Below are 17,836 nucleotides of genomic sequence, written 5' to 3'. Positions count from 1 at the left end.
GGACTTTGATTTACTTCCAATCATTTTGTCATTCATTTATATCAATTAATCAATCAAGTTTATGGATCACTGCAGCTGTCTGATTAATTTTTTTTAGGCAGACCTGTAAAGATACTATTGCAGTAATCAGTCCGTCTAAAGATAAATGCTTGGATGAGTTTCTCTTGATCCTGGAAATCTTCTTCAGGTGATAGAAGGCCAACTTTCTAACTGTCTTTATGTGGTTCTATAGTCTAACCCTCCACCTAACCATTACCAGTACACGCCTGATCCTAAACTCAATTCACACCTTCGTCCTAAACTTAACACCTAACCCAAAACAGCACTTCTTCTTATGGGGCCTGGGCTTTGGCCCCAATAAGGAGCAGTGGATCCTCACAACGTAGCATTTGTTGATAAAATAGTCCTTCCAAGGGGAGGAATGAGAAAAAACGCATGTAGTACGGCTTTCCACACTGCAAAAACACAAGATCTTACCAGGAATTTCTGTCTAGTTTCTAGTGCAAATATCTCAGTAACTTAAATTAAGACAAGAATAACTGAAAAACAAGTTTTCAGCTATATAAATCAGCTTGTTCTAAGTCAGTAATTCTTCAACATATATGTCTACAAAAACTACTAGGTCCACTGACATATTTTTTTCACTTAATTCAGGAACAATTTCTTATTTGTGAAAAAAACCAAATCTGTATTAAATGCTTCTGTTCCAGTCCAGATTTAAATTCTTTTGAAGAAGAATTTGGAACAAAACCCACAAACGTTTGTTCACATACTACCCCATTCAAAGAAGAATGAGCCTCACTTTCAGTCTCTGGATGTGCATATCAGTAATTCTGAAAGAAATATTTTTAACTTCTTTGAAATAAAATGTAAAATGAAAAAAGATTTATAATTTCCATCCAATCTCATAACTTTATACTACATTCTGTTTATCTCCTACACAAAGTCCTGATATGAGGTTTGTGTGTGTAACACTACAAAATGCAAAAACAACAACAAAAAATAGTACCTTGTCAATAACAAATCTGACAAGCACGTAATCATCCCCCAAAACACAGCTATATCTAAAGAATGGCCCCAAACTAAAACAATTCACTGTGTACTTCACTAAAAAAATGCATTAATGTTTCCATCTAGCGGTCAATGGCTGTTATTGCTTTCTGATTGTTTGAACAAAAGCTGTTCTTTCCAACTGATGGCTATTTCTTAAAAATATTTTTTCTAACATACAATAAAAAAAAGCGAATATCCTCTATCTTTAAGAGATAATGTGCCCCTAAAATAACTGGCTGATGTAATTACCATTTCTGACACAAAGAATGCATTTACCCTCTTCCGTCACAAGATGGCAGCCTCTTATTAAAGTTCTCTGACACAAGTTTGCTTCCCTCAGCCCCAGTTCATGTTAAAAGGCCTGGAAAAACCCACAAATTGAGTGTTCAGCTTCTGCCGGACGGTGTTAATAAGATCTAAGGTGGTTAAATATTAAGCTACAGTCTTTATTTTTCCCGAACTCACTGAAATCTATCAGACACACTACCGATCTGACAGATGCTCTTAAGAAGTTGCGGCATCGCTGTTGGGACTTGACAGGCCACGACAACAACCAGCAGGAGCACAGCAGGTGGCAGCACCAAGCTAACCTTCAACACAAGAAGCAAACTTTTAAAGGCAGGAAGTGAAAAATTCTGAATGTCATAACATACACAGTACCTGCTAATGTCATATTCCTGAGCAGTCATTAGGGTATGTCTCAGCTTTTTATGTATTTATGATTAAAGCCTACATCCGCCACCCCGCTACTCCCCCCCTCCCTACCCACTTACACATTATAAAAAAGCCCGCCATTAATTATTTGCTGTTTTGCAGGAGGGGAGTCTGCCCTTTTGCTAAAGAGACTCATTTATCTCTTCGCGTGATGCCTGATTTCAAATGAACAAAACTGTGATGACGATAATTATGTTTCCTGCAGTCGCTTGCGAAGCTAATAAAGGGAAATTAAAACTGGTAGTTACACTGTTTCAAGACTTGAAAACCTTTTGAACTTTTCCCACATTTTGTGATGTTACAACCCCAAACCGAAATGTGTTTTAGTGGAATATTATGTGATAGACAAAAAAAAAAGCTAGGGGTTAATTGTAACATGGAATGCAAACGAAACATGGTTTTCACAGTTTGTTTGTTTGTTTTTTCAAACAGATTGATGAAATGTAGAGTGTGTACTCAGCCATTTCTACTCTGATACTGCTAAAATATAAGCTAGTCCAATCGACTGCCTTCAGAAGTCACTTTTTTTTTCAAAACTAGTTTGTGTGTATGTGTGTGTGTGTGTGTGTTTTGGGGGGTTTTTCTCAGAGAAGATTCTTTGCTAGAAGACATTAGTGAACATACGGCACCATGAAGAATAGTCAGGAAGCTCTGGGAGAACTTGGCAGAGATGCAGAATTCAAGTTATGAATATGTTCTTAGAACAAGGGTGTCCAAACTGTGGAACCTGGGGCCCATTGGACCCATTGGTGGCCCTTGGAATAATTATTTGTTACCTCCATTAGCAGTTCAATAGTGATGCAAATTTGGCCACACAGCAAATGGAGGAGATATGAATGAAGGCTTTTTGTACATTTTTAGGAGATTTTCACACTTATGTCTCCCTAAATAAAATACAGGTTAGGTACAACACAAAGTATGTTCCTTTTAGTAGTTAGTTGTTTTGCTTTTGTTGTAATGCGGTGAGACAAACCAAACAATGTCCAGCATTTTTCTAACTCTACGAAACACGCTTAATTAATTAAAATTTTTAATACCTTAACTGTCACTGTCACATGTAAGTCATGGTTTCATGAGAACACCAGTGTCATCATGAAGGAAAAAACACAGAAAGGGTTTTTGACAAAAGTTCTCATTTTTGTTGCTGGTAAAAGACTAAAATAATTTCCTAAACCAAAGAGATACAGAAAAATTTGATCCAAAAATGTTTCTAAGCTCCCAAACAGCATCTTGTGTAGGTTGTCCACAAAACCAGAAATGGCCCTGGTATGAATATTACTTAGGAGCCGACAGTTCAGTCTGATGGCGTTTCTCCCTTGGTGGGTTGAAAGGAGTCAGTGTTCATGTAAAACAGGCTAACAATAACAACACAAGCAACTGACTGCTAATCGATTTTACACATCTGAGCAATGAGATCAATAACAGTTACCGAGGCGACCCTTGATCTCTCTGAATGAAACGCGCCGCTTTTCTTTAGCACTGTGAAAGCTTTTCTGCACCCAGGGATGTGGGACAAGCATTTGCAACGGCCAGGCCTGCTTTTTAGGACAGACGTCCCTGTGGATGAAAAAGTACTTCCTCTTTTGAGTATCTTCTGGAATTTCTCCAAAGGGAACATTACTTACTCTTACCCACACCGGCGTTTTTGTGTATGCGCTCCCCCTTCTCGCTGTCATTCTCTTTTACTGTTATTCTGTCCCTCTGCGACTCGGTGCTAGCCTCAGGGAGATGCGAGGGATCCAACTCCCACACAATACCGACCCAGTCGAGGTTTGAGTGGCGAATCCAGGGATCTAAAATAGGTAATGACACTCATGGACATTTGTTCCTCTCAGTTGGTTATGGTCGTCTCCCAAGAAGAAGCTCTACTATTGAAAGAAAGAGCTGTGGGTGCGCACGCAATTCAGAAAGGAATCTTCTGTCTGTAGAAGACAGAAGATTGCTGAGAGGAATAACCAGTGGCTCCAGAAAGCATGGAAAATTGTCGAAGGAATCAAACCTTGATTATGTCAAACCTCAGAGAGATTGATATTCCTCCAGGAATCATTCAGGCCACATTAAAACACGAATGATAAACAGTCCAAGCTAAAATGAGGATTGAATGTTGCAGTGATTTGAAACTCTGCACAAGCAAAAATTGGGGAAGATGCAGGTCTGTGAGAAACGAGGATGGGGATTCCCAAGAATCATGAAAGGTACGTCTCTACAGACGTACAGATGTCAGTTCTGGAATGGATTAAGCACCAAGTTGATATTAAACTTCCCAAACAACCCAATTTCTTCCCCTTTAGAGAATTAAAAACATTATATAATAAGAAGTCATAAACCCAACCAATTTAAATAAACTCCATTCACAATCTGACCAGAGACTTGTTGATAGCAAACCCTCCTCCCAAAAAAACACCCCAAAAGACAAAGTTGTAGTTTTTCAGCAACTTGTTAAAGGACAATCAAATGTTAACGGGACTGCAAATGCAGCCTGTATTATATGTCAATTTAAGCATTTTCACAAAGAATGACAAATCAGCTGATATTCAGCTAAAACCTCAGGAGCCCTTAGATTTGTATGACATACGTGCTGATGAAAAGTTTATTCTTAATTCTTACCAGAGCTGTATATTAAATGGTTATGAGTAGTTAAGAGATTTCAAGATAGCCTTTTCTGTTTGTAACTTGATGGACCCCTGGCTCTTAAGTTCTCCATAACTCTTGTATGTATCAACATTCTTTAGAAAAGCTGGTTTATTCTGAATTTGGCAGTGGACTTGTATATCAGAAAAGTAAAAGACCGAGGACTGAGCATACGTCCTTGAGGAACACCTGTGCCCAGTTTAATGGAACACTTTCAACTTTTTTTGTCATGCAAACTGAAATTTTTCTGATGTCCACAATATAAAATGTTTTTGTGACAACCTTCCTTTGATTATTTTGTTTTTAGACAGTTAATCCAACTGAAAAGTGTTACTGCATCCATTTAACAACTCAAGCTGTTCTCATACGTTCCTTCGCTTCTGAAGTTATTCTTGATTTAAAAAATAAACAGTTTGATGGATGTTTTTAAGACACATAGTGGGTTCAACCACGCTGCTGAAGCCGCTCACTGAACAGATCTAAAGCTCCAGATTTCCCTTTAAAGCCTCTCCATCCGTTCATCCTTCCATCCATCCATATCCCACACTACTTCATGACACCTCACACATCTTTCTTGCCCCGTGCTGCGATGGTAGTGACGGTCTCCTAGCAACCAGCCCTCTTAGAGGAGGTGACAGCATTTGAGTGGGCACCCACACCTCTCCACATTCATCCCCTCCTCTTCCCTCTCCTCACCCCCCGCAACCACGACCACCCTCACCATCCGGAGCCACTTCGGGCCCAGTAAACACCTCGCTGTGGTGCATTCTGGTGTCGTGAACCTCAGGCCCACCGCCAGACCGATAATTGGGCTGAATTTAGAGATCATTGAAGTGATCAAGTTCAAAAGTTTTTGATCTAGTTTTGACCAGTTTGTACTACTGCTGTTAAGTCTTTGAGGGTATGTCTCTAGCTGCTTGCCTGACTTTTTTTTTTCTTTTTACCAACTTTTCACAGTAATTTTTTGACATTTTAAAGTCGTAATTATGAGATATAAAGTCATCATTTTGAGATTGTCATGTTTTTTGACTTTTACAGTCATAATGATGAGATTCAAAGTCATAATTATGAGTTACAAAGTTGTAATTTTTAGAGACAAAGTCATGACTTTGACTTTCAAACTCATATTTACAAGACGGTAGGGCAAGCATTTTTCCTGAAAAGAACGTGTCTTTTTATCTTTTTATTCTTGACTTTGAAAGTTAAAATTGACTTGAGTCTCATCATTATGACTTTGTGAGTTGAAATTCTGACTTTTATTCTTGAAATTACGACTTTTATTCTCCTAATTATGATTTTAAAACTCATAATTATGACTTCCTGTTTGGCTTTTTTTTTTCCATAGCCTGAAATTTTTACCCATTTCATTTTTCCTAAATCATATTAGATAAAAGCCATTTGTGAACAGTAATTTTTGAAGACTAGCCACAAAATCCAAGTTAGATTTAGTTTTGGACTTTGACTGGGTCTGTAGTAATGAGCCACTGTTATATTAATATTTCAGACATGTGTACATAATGGTTAAATAATGACATGGCCACTGGGTTTTCAATTAGTTTATACTGTTTACTTGGAATGTGATGGTATCTGCTCTGCTAGTTTTTTGGAACTCCCTTCTACTTTGCAATTATGCACCGTTTGTTGTGGGTCTGTCACAACAACAACAATAAAATACATTAAAGTTTGTTGTTAAAATGTGACAAAGTGAGGAAAACTATTTCAAAACGAAGTTTTAGGCATGTTTAGCCTAAACTTTACACCTGTGATGTCTGATCCATCAAACAGATGTGCCGTTACAGGACCAGCGTTCTTGATGGAACTGGTTCATAACTATATGTGGCAGTGTTCATACAGAAAGAATAACAAGATTTTGGAGCAGCATATGCTGTCTCCAAGACATACTTTTTTCCCAGGGACATTCATACATTTTTAATAAGTCAAAGCAAAGCCCCATTGTGCTCACATTACAAAGGCATGGCCTGGGGAAGAGCATGGCCTGCTGTCCTGACTCGCCCACAGTACGTTTTCTTGGGGGAAATTTCCAAATCAAATATGAGAGCACTGACCCTGTACTGTCGCAAACTTTACAAAAAACATTTAACTTAACCAACAGGACAACTAAAGGTTTGCGACAGTTTATGCTTTGGTATCGATCTGATACCAAATTAATACTAGGTTAGTATCGTCAATACCATTATCAATATTGACAATTTTTTTATATTTAAGTTTAAATATATATCAATGTATAAAAGTTTAATGATATATCATTAAACTTTTGATCTTTTTATGTGTATTTGTGATTTTTCCTTTGAATTATTTTGTTATAACATAGGACAGAATTTGTACAAAGTCCATAGGTGCCTCTAAAATACTTTAATAACATGTTATCATAATAAACATAATATAAAAATAAAACAATTTTAAGTGCTATTTTTCTTAATTAAGAAAATTGCAAAATAAAAAAGATAATTTGAGAGCAAATCAAAATGGTTTTTTTCTGAGGTAGAGTTGAGAAACTACAATACAAAAATAAAATTCAAAAGAGAATCTGAAAGTAAAGTATCTCTTTTACCACACTACTGTTGATGTGATACTGATATACACTTGGTATCAATATTATCAATATTTTGGATCAATCCATCCACCACAACATACTGTGTGATGTAGCTTTTCATTAGGCATCAGTGTGAGAGGCAGAATCACATCATTTATTAATTTACCTCTCTATGGATTTTTCTTATTTTTATTTAGACCCATAAAAATAACATGATTTTAAATCTGTATTGAAAGGCTGTTAGTGGTGATGATGTTCTAAATAGGGAGAGGGGCCCCACATCAAATTCTGCTCAAGGCCCTATACAACTTCAGACCATCCCTGTGAAAATTCAGATTCTATTACTTGAGATTAATTTCCACTCAAAATGACTCCCCCTGCTGATTTCTGAAGGCAATTTGTTTCATTTTTCAAATGTGTATTTACAAAGAATGGAAGGAAAAAATAAAAGATGTTATTTTTATTCTGCTTCACAATCATTTAATACTTCTTCTCGGTTTGTCCCGTCAAATCCCAGTGATATTTATTGAACTTTGCGGTTTGCAACGTGATGAATGCGGAAGGTGTGTGTGTGTGTGTGTGTGTGTGTGTGTGTGTGTGTGTGTGTGTGTGTGTGTGTGTGAGAGAGAGAGAGAGATAGAGCAGCGATTCCTCTGAGGCTGGAGTGTAAACCGCGGCACGCTGCGCTCGCCTTTACGCGTGCTGTAGCCTGGAGTCCCACTGATAAAGTGACGTGAGCGCTTGACGATGCTAAATGGCAGGACTTGAAATAGCCCATACCTACCAGTCTTCCCTCCCACTTGCTGCGTGTCAGCACTACTGCAGCTCCTCCGCTTTGCTTTTGGAGAGAATTTTGAACTTAAAAAATAAAAAGAATTATTCATTTGAATCTTTTTTGGGGGTGGATAACTTTTTCGAGAAACTCGTAGCAGGAGGAGATGGATATTGATCGACCGACTAATGTCTCCTTTTTCGATTTCGTCGGAGGAGTCCAGCTCCTCCGGGGAGAGGACACCCGGACCGCCATGCCCGTCCTCCTGATCGGGATCTGCGTGTCCGGCGCGGTGTGCAACCTGCTGGTGTTGCTGATCTTCATCCGCGACTTCAGGAGCGGCAGGGGCTCTGAGGTGAAAGCCCTCCTCGCCTCGCTGGCCTCCACGGACCTGGCCATCCTGTTGCTGTGCGCGCCCGTGCGCGCGGTCACCTACTACAGACAGACCTGGACCTTGGGGAGCTTCGCGTGCCGCACCACAGACTGGTTCCAGCATTCGTGCGTGGTCGCGAAAACTTTCATCCTGGTCGCCACCACCAAAGCCAAGCACACGCTGCTGCCGCGCGCCGCCGCGTCGCAGCCCCTCTACAGCCCCACGTGGATCCACGGAGCGCTGGCGTTCATCTGGACGGTGTCCATGATGTTCCCCATCCCGCAGATGCTCTTCGCCGCCTTGTTGCCGCGCGGCGATGACTTCGTCTGCGTCTCCGAGATGCCTGTGTGCGCGTCTGACTTCATGAGTTTGTTCTACAAGATCTACCCGAGCGTGGCGTTCGTGGCGCCAGTCATCTTCACGATCGCGTACTACACCAAAACTCTGTACACCGCCGTGAACCACGCGCCGAGCCCGCGACATCAGAGCAAGGTGGTGCTGGTTCTGCTGTGCCTGAGCGGCGCCGTGGGGCTCATGCTGCTGCCCGAGTGGGGGACGTTCACGTGGATCAGACTGGGCTACAACAGACCCCCGGCGGGGCTGATGATGTTCGCGCAGGTCCTCCTTTACGCGTGCAGCGCCCTGTCCCCGGTCGTCCTGATGACCATGTACGACGACGTGCGCCAAGGACTGGTCGCGATCTGGTTCGTCGCGACGTGCAGGAGCGACAAGCGCGCACCCGAGGTGAAGTGCCCGCAGACCGAGGGGAACGGGGCGGAGGTCGCGGCGAACGCGGTGGGCAACGCCGTTTCACAGACGAAGGAGGCGACGTTCCCCGACGTGGAGCACTTCTGGACGGGGCGCCGGAACACGCACGTGGAGGACGAACACGATCCAGTTCCGTGGGAGAAAGAGGAGAAGATGCTGTAATGAACTTTTTATTGTTTGTTTGCTTTTTAGCAGGAGATTTTCAGTTTGTTGTTGGCTGCTTTATAGTACGTCCACCCACTTAGACCTTTGCTAAAGGTGGCCTGTTCGGTATCGTGAGCATGATTAGATGTAATATAAACTTGTACACTATCATGGTTTGCTGTTATACAGAGCCGGCCCAAGGCATCTCAAACTAAGCAGCTGGTTATGGGCCTCCACGCCAGCAGGGGAACTAGAGAGCAGTAGAATTGTCACAAAAGTTTTAGAGTAAGGTTTTGTTTTGCACGTTTACATTTGGGATTCACAATGTTTAAAATGTTGTTTGTTAATTAGTGTAGTCTTTAAAAATGCATAGCAAAACTTTCTGTTCATTTGTTTTTATTATTACATTTTTTAACATTGGATTTCTTTAAAAAAAATGTCTTATTTCTTCATTAATACTAATGGATCAAAATAACTGATAATTTTAGTTGAAAATATAAATCAAACTTTTAAGCAAAATCTTTTACATTAGAATTTTGGTACATGAAAAACTGTAAGTACACAAATGTTGAATATATATAAAAGTTATTTACTGTGCATATGCTTATTTATATGCGTTACCTATTTATTTATTTATTTATTTATTTATTTATTTATTTTCTTATAACTTGACAATTTTTTTATTTTCAAAAATTGTTAATATAATAATTTTTGTAGCACAATTTGAATTAATAAATTGTAAAATTCTAAATTTTACATGTAAATCATATCATGTTAAATATCAATCAGGAGAGATTAATAATCTAAATCTTTTTTTATTATTACAATGTACATTTTAGGATGTAACTCTAAAGTTTGACTTTACTTTTCTGCTTAACATATTTTCGTTTTTTCACTTTATGTGAAGTGAATGTAATTCAAGCGTCATGCAGTCCTTTGTCAATGTCAATCAATATAATACATTGTGTGAATGATCTGACTGTCTAGTTGTAAATAATAACTATAAATATTTCAATTATATAATATATGGATCAAATTATGTCTAACTCCCAATGAAGTCTTGGACCGGCTCTGTTGCTACTTACTGTTATTTTGAATATCTCTTCTTGTTTACAACTTTGATGCACTGTCTATATGACATTTGTTTATTGTTGTTATTTTTTATTTTTTGTAAAAATACAACTGTATATATGGAAACTCCGGCAATCAAGTTGTGATTCTCTTTGTGTGACACGTGAGCATTAAAACACTCTTACTTATCAGGACGGTCGTTGTTTTTCTTTTTAATGGCTATTGAACATGACTTTAATCAGAGATAAAATGCAGTTGGACCTGGATCAAATCTCTCAGTTTAATGAAGAATGCTCAGCGATTACATGCACAGTTCAGACAGAGATCCCTTTTCCCATATTAGATTGACAGCTAATCCACCGGGGCAATTTGGGTCATGTCATAAATGTTGTTTTAGTGAAACCATCATTTACCTAGATTCACTAGTTTCCAGTTGTCTCTTTATTATTGTTGATGCATTTTTTTTTTTTTGTCCCAGTTTGAATCAATGAAAAATTCATTTTTTCACAGACGTTTTCTTTATTCTTATTATTTGGTTACTATAATTTTAATCATAAAACAAATTTTACTACTAATAAGTTATATTTACTTGTTTGTTTTGTAGATTGTGAATATTGTTTGCTTCAATTTTTTTTTACCATTTTTAAAATTTTTTAGGGCGGGGTTTAAACTCTAAATTTCTAACTTTTAAGCAGTGTGGATATTTATAGCATTTAGCTTTATGAATTTATATATCTCAATAAAAGGTCAAGATTTCTTTGAAATAAAAAACCTGTCTAGGTATTATCAGCAATACTTTGCTTGCCTTTTGTAGCAAAATGTCTTTTTACTTCAGGTTTTTTTGGAACCGTTACATTTTCTGAGGTGGAAGCTAACAGCTAATGAGACATATGCTACTTGTTTTAGCTAACTTTAGCATTTTAAAGCAACTGAAACAGTAAATGTGTCTTTGTAGAATCCATTGCTAACAAGCTATGTTAACATTATTCTTTGGCTACTATATGAGAGCAACCAAAGAATTTGACATATATTATGACAGTCTAAAATTTCACAACAGACTAGTTTGCTGGAGTTAGCTTGTAGCTCCACTACAACTCTTACAATTTATTACTTTTTTTTGTTTTGTTTTTCTTTTGTTGAAACAATGCTTTTTGGAAACATTTTCCATTCTGGTTTTAGATGCTGTGGAGCTGGAAAAATCTTTGAGTTTTATTTATTTATTTTTTGTTGTTTCTGAACATTTGTTGACGTATAACCAAGACGGCTCTTTCCAAATGGAAGCAGGTAGTGAGTATTTCAAAAATAAAAAAAATATCCATAAATACAAGCCCAAATATATGCTTTAGAGAGCTTGTATGTGAATTTAGACCAAAAGCAAAGCAGAGAGAAAGAAGATGAAGATTAAACCATGTACCATCAATCATGATGGAAAACTTGAGATCTGTGGCAAACAAAATGGATGAGCTTCACTCCTTTAAGGGAAATCTTGTAGATGCATACGCATCTTTTGAAAAATCTCCTCAGTACAGCTGATATGGTGTTTTGTGTTAACTTCCTAAATCATTTCATCACTCTGTGCGAATGTGAAATAAATATATATAGGTAAAAAAAATAAGCTGACCAAATATAGCTATAAATATTCTGGGGTTAATATGATCTTAAACAGACTTTTCATATCAAGAATACTTCATTTCCTCATTTGCTCGTTTCCTTGGTCAAAGACGGACTGTCAGGGTGAAAGGTCGTCTCCACGCCACGCCGTGCAGCGGCGGGAGGTCGTCTCAAAGCGACCGGGCCTCCCTGCTCCAGTTCACAATCCACCTCCAGGATCCAATTAGAGGCGATCTCTTCTGGCTCCTCTGACACACAAACATATGAGCATCCAAACACACGTCAGGATTTTCCTGGACTCCTGGCTATAATTAGGTCCAGCAGTGAATGTCACTGGGTATTCTAACAGGGTTCAGGCATGTTAGTGATGCAAGGAAGGATTTTTGACACTGTAGTTTAGGTAACATTTTTGACAAAATTTTGGGCTTGCTTTTTTCTCTTGAATGGGAATTATGAATTTGTGCATATGTGTTACTACAGATGTTTTTTTTTAGCTTGAGATAAAGTACTGTGCAAAAAGTATCAATTTGCTTTGAATATTTCTACATTGTGCACCGATTCACTTTTTTTCCCCACTTCTGATACCGATACTGATATTGATATGAGGTTTAGTATCGGCTGATACCGACCCAACACAGAAAAACGGTTCTGAATTGATTTAAAATGTTTATTGTTTTAAAACACAGACATAAATGTACTGAATTACAAATTCCTTTACTACCTCTGCATCAGAAAAGCACACTACAACACACCAATAGCCTCACAAGATTGGTCAAACAAAACAACACAACTTTTAATTTGTTTAGTGAGTGCAAAATAAATAATAACGAAAGTGAAACTGACAAAAATAACAGAATGACTACCTTGGTCAAATATGTAAAATAAACCTTAACAAATCAAAGTGCAATTTGGTATTCTAACTATAAAATAAATAATAAATGATAACATCGCTAAGAGCACAAAGCATAGAATTAGACTGGATAGATCCACTCTTATCTTTTCATTTGCATTCAGACTCGGCAGTCTTCAAGGTGAACTCAGAGCATCAGCAGGAGTGTGAAATTTTGTTTTTGTTAAAAAATAAAAAGCTAACCAATTAACTTCAATGACACAATATGGAGAAAAAGATCCAATATTAAAACTGCTAATTATGTGCAGCACCTGTGATAGTTACAGCCAGAATCACAGGTATTAATTTAATAGGTCTCCTATGAACACATGTACTGTGTGAGGAAAAGTCTGTTATGCAATGCAATATCCTCCTCTTTGATGAAAACTCTAAAAATAGAGCGGATAATAGTGTAAAAGAAATGAGTGACTGCAGGGCAGACATTTGGAGAAAGGGTCCATTCTCAATGAATTAATTATATGTGCAGAAGTGAAATCATGCTGCAGAGCTTTTTTTTTTCTCCCCCCCTCTCTTGAACCGGTAACCTTTCTTTTCACCAGGGTGGACTAAAATGTCAAATCTGCAGGGGAGTGGGAGTCACAGGCAGCCGCTGCTTCGCTGGTAAACACTCTGATGGAAGGAAACGGGCTCCTTCTGGGTGGCAAAAAGATCTCCAAATCTTACAGCAGCTCAGAGCGGAAACCAGTAGATGCTATTAATATGTTAACTGGTTAAGAGTCATAAGAAAAAGTCTTTCCTATTAAATTACATCAGTGGACATCTGAGCTCCTCTGTGCCTTTAAATATGTACATTGTTGAGATGAGACTTTGTGTGTTTCACACTTGATAGTCCAGTAAACTCGATTCGATTGGGGACCAAAATTGCATCATTTGTTACATTTTCAGTTGCATTTTGTCAAACCAACCAAAACCTTTGAAAAACCTGTTCACCTCCTCGCCTGTGGGGGCGCTGCATCAAGAACCACTGAAGTAAGTGACACGAAAACCTCAGAAAAAGACACTAAGTGCAACTTCCTTCTTTACAGAGTGTAAACATAAATAGAGCGGCATCAGATTTTAGCGGCTGTAAGATTTGTCTTTTGTCTTTGATAAATGACCATGACCCATTTCTAGATTTGTATGTTTGTTTTGGTCATAATTATCCAGAATGCCCTATAGTACACTTCCTGCTTTTGGAGTGGTCTTTGATCCGCTTGGCATTCACATATGCATTCTAACCGTGCCAGAGTTTACTTCAGTCGAACAGAGAGAGATCTAGGTTGTTAGGTGGACCAGAGTTTGGATTTTTCGACTGTCTCTCCCCAAACAAACTTTCTAGGCAAACAAACCTGAGTTTGATTAAAGTGGCCTAAACAGGGCTGGTGTGAATACTTTCAAAGGTCAGACATGTCAGTAACACACACTCTACGGTTTGATGTAAAACAAGGGATGAACGTCTAGAAAAGCACCTCATTATCAGATCAATAGAGAAATGCTTCATCGAGCCCACAAGCAAAGTTTCTAGACCTAAAACGTGTGACGTGAGCATCCAAACTTCCAGCTCACAGACCAGCCCTCGCCCTGCAACTGCCCGACTCAGCTCCTACAAACTAGTCAGCAACAATTAGCAAAATCCTGGTGGAACTGAGCATCATCTGAGCTCTTTACATGAGCTACTTCTCAGTCATAGCTGATAAAAACATAATCAAAGGGTTAGTAGAGCAGCAAAGTTTTGACGACTTCCTGAAGGTGGATCTTCAGAAAGAGCAGGAGTTTTTAAAGAGACAGAGACCCAATTTAAAGGTGTTCAATTGCAAAGTCAAATTTGTTTTAAGTCATTTGTTTAAAGACAATAATAATGCCCCTTTAATATTGTGGTGTAGAATGCGATCAAGCGAAGTGGGAGGGCAAACTCCCAGACTGGCCCCGCCCACATTTTCTTTTTCTTTTTAATTTGTTTTTGGTTTGTATCAAAATCATTAAAATGCTAAAATAAAAACATACTAAAATTAAATAAATCAAATAAACTGCATGGTAATGAGAGTGTAAAATAATAAATCATGTCTGGGAGGCAGAAACACATGTATAAATGCTGACCTAAATGTTTCTCTGACAACCTTAAAAGGAAGCAAGGCACATCTGGCAGCTGATTCCAACAGCTTCCAGGATAAAAGCATATTCAGCAGCTTCTGACTTAATCCATAAAAAAAACAAGCCTTAAATAGCTTTGTAAGCAGAGCGTAAGTTCACTCTAAAACCAATAAGAGACCCTACGATCAAAAAGCATTTATCTTTTTCTGCTTTCCAGATCATGTTAAATTGAAAGTTGTGAACGACAGGTTAAGATTTATTTTCAGTAAACTCACAAGTTTAGAATCCTGGGCATCGCTGCAGGGCTAATATTATACTTCTGTACGAGACGTTTTCTTTTAGTGGATTTTACATTTTCCTGAATGTTGCACTGAATCTGAAGAAACCTCTGACTGAAGACACTGTGCCTTCCCAAGACAGTCTTGTGACAGAGGGTTTGCTGAAGCAGGTGTATGATGCCACCATCAACTCCATTTCCACGGCAATAAGCAAACTGCAGATAGTCTTGCTAGATCCTTGAATGCTAATTCAGGTGGGAAAACAGGAGTCCCTCCAGGACCTTCAAGTTGTGGAATGTCGGGGCTACAGGTTTATAGTTGCTGAAGACTGATGGTGAGTTTTCTTTCTTCAGTACTGGATTCAGTGCAGTACAGACCGCTGCAGAAGATCTTTCCTTCCAACAGCCATCACCAGGTACAATTACTCCTTGTAATTGTACCTGGTGGAATCGGAAACCAACTTTAGCTTTGTCCAACCAGGTGTGTTACATTGACAGACATATAAGCTTGATTGGAACAACTAAAAGCCATGAATAAACTGGGAAAAACAACTTTGGAAAGCATTTTAATACTTATGTAAGTTGTTGTAGAAAACTGGTTATTATTATTATTATTATTTTTAAATGAATAACTGCTTAACAATTTGAGATGCTCCCACGTTTCCTGTATTGGTTTAATCCGACTCATTTATTCAGATTTCAGACTTCAGATGAATCTTCTTTAAGTTTTCCAGTGATGGAAACCAGCCCTGTTTCATCTGAAAGCAAAACAATATCTACTGGTGCAAGAAAAACCAAAAAAGAAAACATACTGTCACAAAGATTTGTGCTTCGGGGGGCTGATTCTTTGCAACACAGAGTGATGTTCCACTCCTTCGGTTTATGTATGTTGCAGTCCCCAGTCTGTTTTGTATATTTACGCATCCCTGAATCCGAACCCCCTCAAAAATCAATAACTACCAGCTTCTAAGAGAGCCGGTAACCTCAGAGAGATTAGTCACTGTTAAAAGCAGGGATTAAAAACTGTTTTAAATGTTCCATGTCATGCCAAAGAAGCTGGAGTTTTAAGGTTGAAGCCATTGAAAAGAATGGGATCCTTCTCTTTCTGTAAAGCAGCACTTGGTGTGTTTTTTCTTTCTTTTATTTTTTTCCCTCGTCACTCAACCATGGTGCATTGGTGATGCTGCCTCAGGCTCTCGCCGTTGCTTTGTTGGGCTCTGTGTGTCCTCTGTCCTGCAACAACTTAAAAAAGGTCCAAGTCAAAAAAAAAAAAAAAAAAAAAAGGACTTAAAAGACGTCCAGATCTGGGTTGCATGTGGAGCTGCTGCACAAAAGGAAGTCGGCTTTCATGAAAAGCAGGTTTCATTATTATTATTTTTAGACTGTATCGAATAAGAAATAAGAACCACAAACAGTTTTCCGCTTGAATTTTGATCAAACCTTACTAAAAATACACACAAGTGTTTCCCTCTGCAGCCGAATTCACTGCAGCTGTGTTACATTCTCTTCCTCTTGTTACCTGTTTCTCATGGGAAGCCAAATCTGTTGGCTCTGACCTGTTTTTCTATTTACACTTCACTTGTTCAGAATGAACGCTGCCAGACAGCGATGGACCCTGTGGCTGAGCAGGCGAACAGCGCCACCTACGTCCAGCGTGTAGAAATACACGGGGAGAGGACAGGGACCCTTGTCCGACGTGCATCTGTGGATGATGACTTTTTTTGTTGTTTTTGTTTGTTTGTTTGTTTGTTTGTTTGTTTGTTTTAGTCTTATGCATAACTCTTAAGATTTTGACTGCAAAGTTTTATTTATAGGAACAAAATACATCTTTAAAAATTGCTTTTGGAAGACACGTCCATGCTGTTGCCAACTTTTCCAGAACCAGAGCCAAACATGGAGAAGCAGCATTCAGTTTTCAAGCTCTGCTAATCTGGAACAAAATTCCAGAAAACTGCAAAACTGCTGAAACGTCGACTTCCTGTAAATCAAGGCTAAAAACCCACCTGCTTAGAGCTGCTTTTGATTTATAACAACTGGAACACTGACCAACATATTCGATGTGTGTCTGCCTGATGATTTTGATTATTGCATTTGACAAAATGTAATGTCTGCAATTTTGACTTTTAAGAAACTGTGATAATTTTAAGAAGCACTTTTGCTTGTAAAGATTGGAGTTGACCAGTAGGAGTTTCTCCCAGTGTGATAATTTGGTGTTTGGACGTTTAGCTTCAATAGTTTTCTCTTTTGATCAGTTCTTTATGTTTGTTTTGTTCTATATTGCCATTTTAGTTTATTTCTTGTGTTTTGGATTAGTTTCACTAGATTAATATCTATTTCTGTTTGCAGTTCAGATTTTTTGTTTTCCTTTTTTTGCCCCTCTTTGGTTTTTGGTTTGGTTTTGCACCTCTCCTTAACCTACCATCCCGCTCCCTGTCCCAGCTGTTAATCATTTCCTCATTTGCTCATACCTGCTCCTTTTCCAACTGCATCCACTCACCTGTAATTAGCTCTTCTGGCTCTTTTGTCATTTCCACTCCCTCCTTACAACATATAAACTCCGCCATTTCTTTTTCTTCTTCAATGTTTCCAACTTGTCTCGTCAATTCTTCTGTTGAACTGAGGATTTGTTTCAAAAAACTTTCATCATGTTCATTCCGAACTCCACTCTGCAATTTGATCAAACCTCGTGACAACTTATACGTGCGTTCTCCTGTGCAATAATACTCACTAAACCCACCGCAGTTTCATGGTTTCTCTGAAAAAAAACAACAACAACAAAAAATGTTCAACAAGATCTAACTGCTAGCGTTTAAAACAAAAAAACAATATTTTGTGTTATGTTGTAATGTTGTAATACTATTTGGGTCACAGAAGCATTTATATATATA

General features: G+C 38.4%; 1 protein-coding gene across 1 annotated transcript; it reads left to right on the top strand.

Moving 5' to 3' along the window:
- Positions 1 to 7,890: 7,890 nt before the first annotated feature.
- LOC103150086 (probable G-protein coupled receptor 151) lies at positions 7,891 to 9,027 on the top strand. The gene has a single exon (XM_016680402.1). It carries the CDS (start codon positions 7,891 to 7,893, stop codon positions 9,025 to 9,027), a length of 1,137 nt encoding a protein of 378 aa, XP_016535888.1.
- The last annotated feature ends 8,809 nt before the right edge of the window (positions 9,028 to 17,836 follow it).

Source organism: Poecilia formosa, unplaced genomic scaffold, assembly GCF_000485575.1.
Source record: "Poecilia formosa unplaced genomic scaffold, Poecilia_formosa-5.1.2 Scaffold241, whole genome shotgun sequence".
Lineage (NCBI taxonomy): Eukaryota > Metazoa > Chordata > Actinopteri > Cyprinodontiformes > Poeciliidae > Poecilia > Poecilia formosa.
This window is presented reverse-complemented; position numbering and strand designations above follow the sequence as displayed.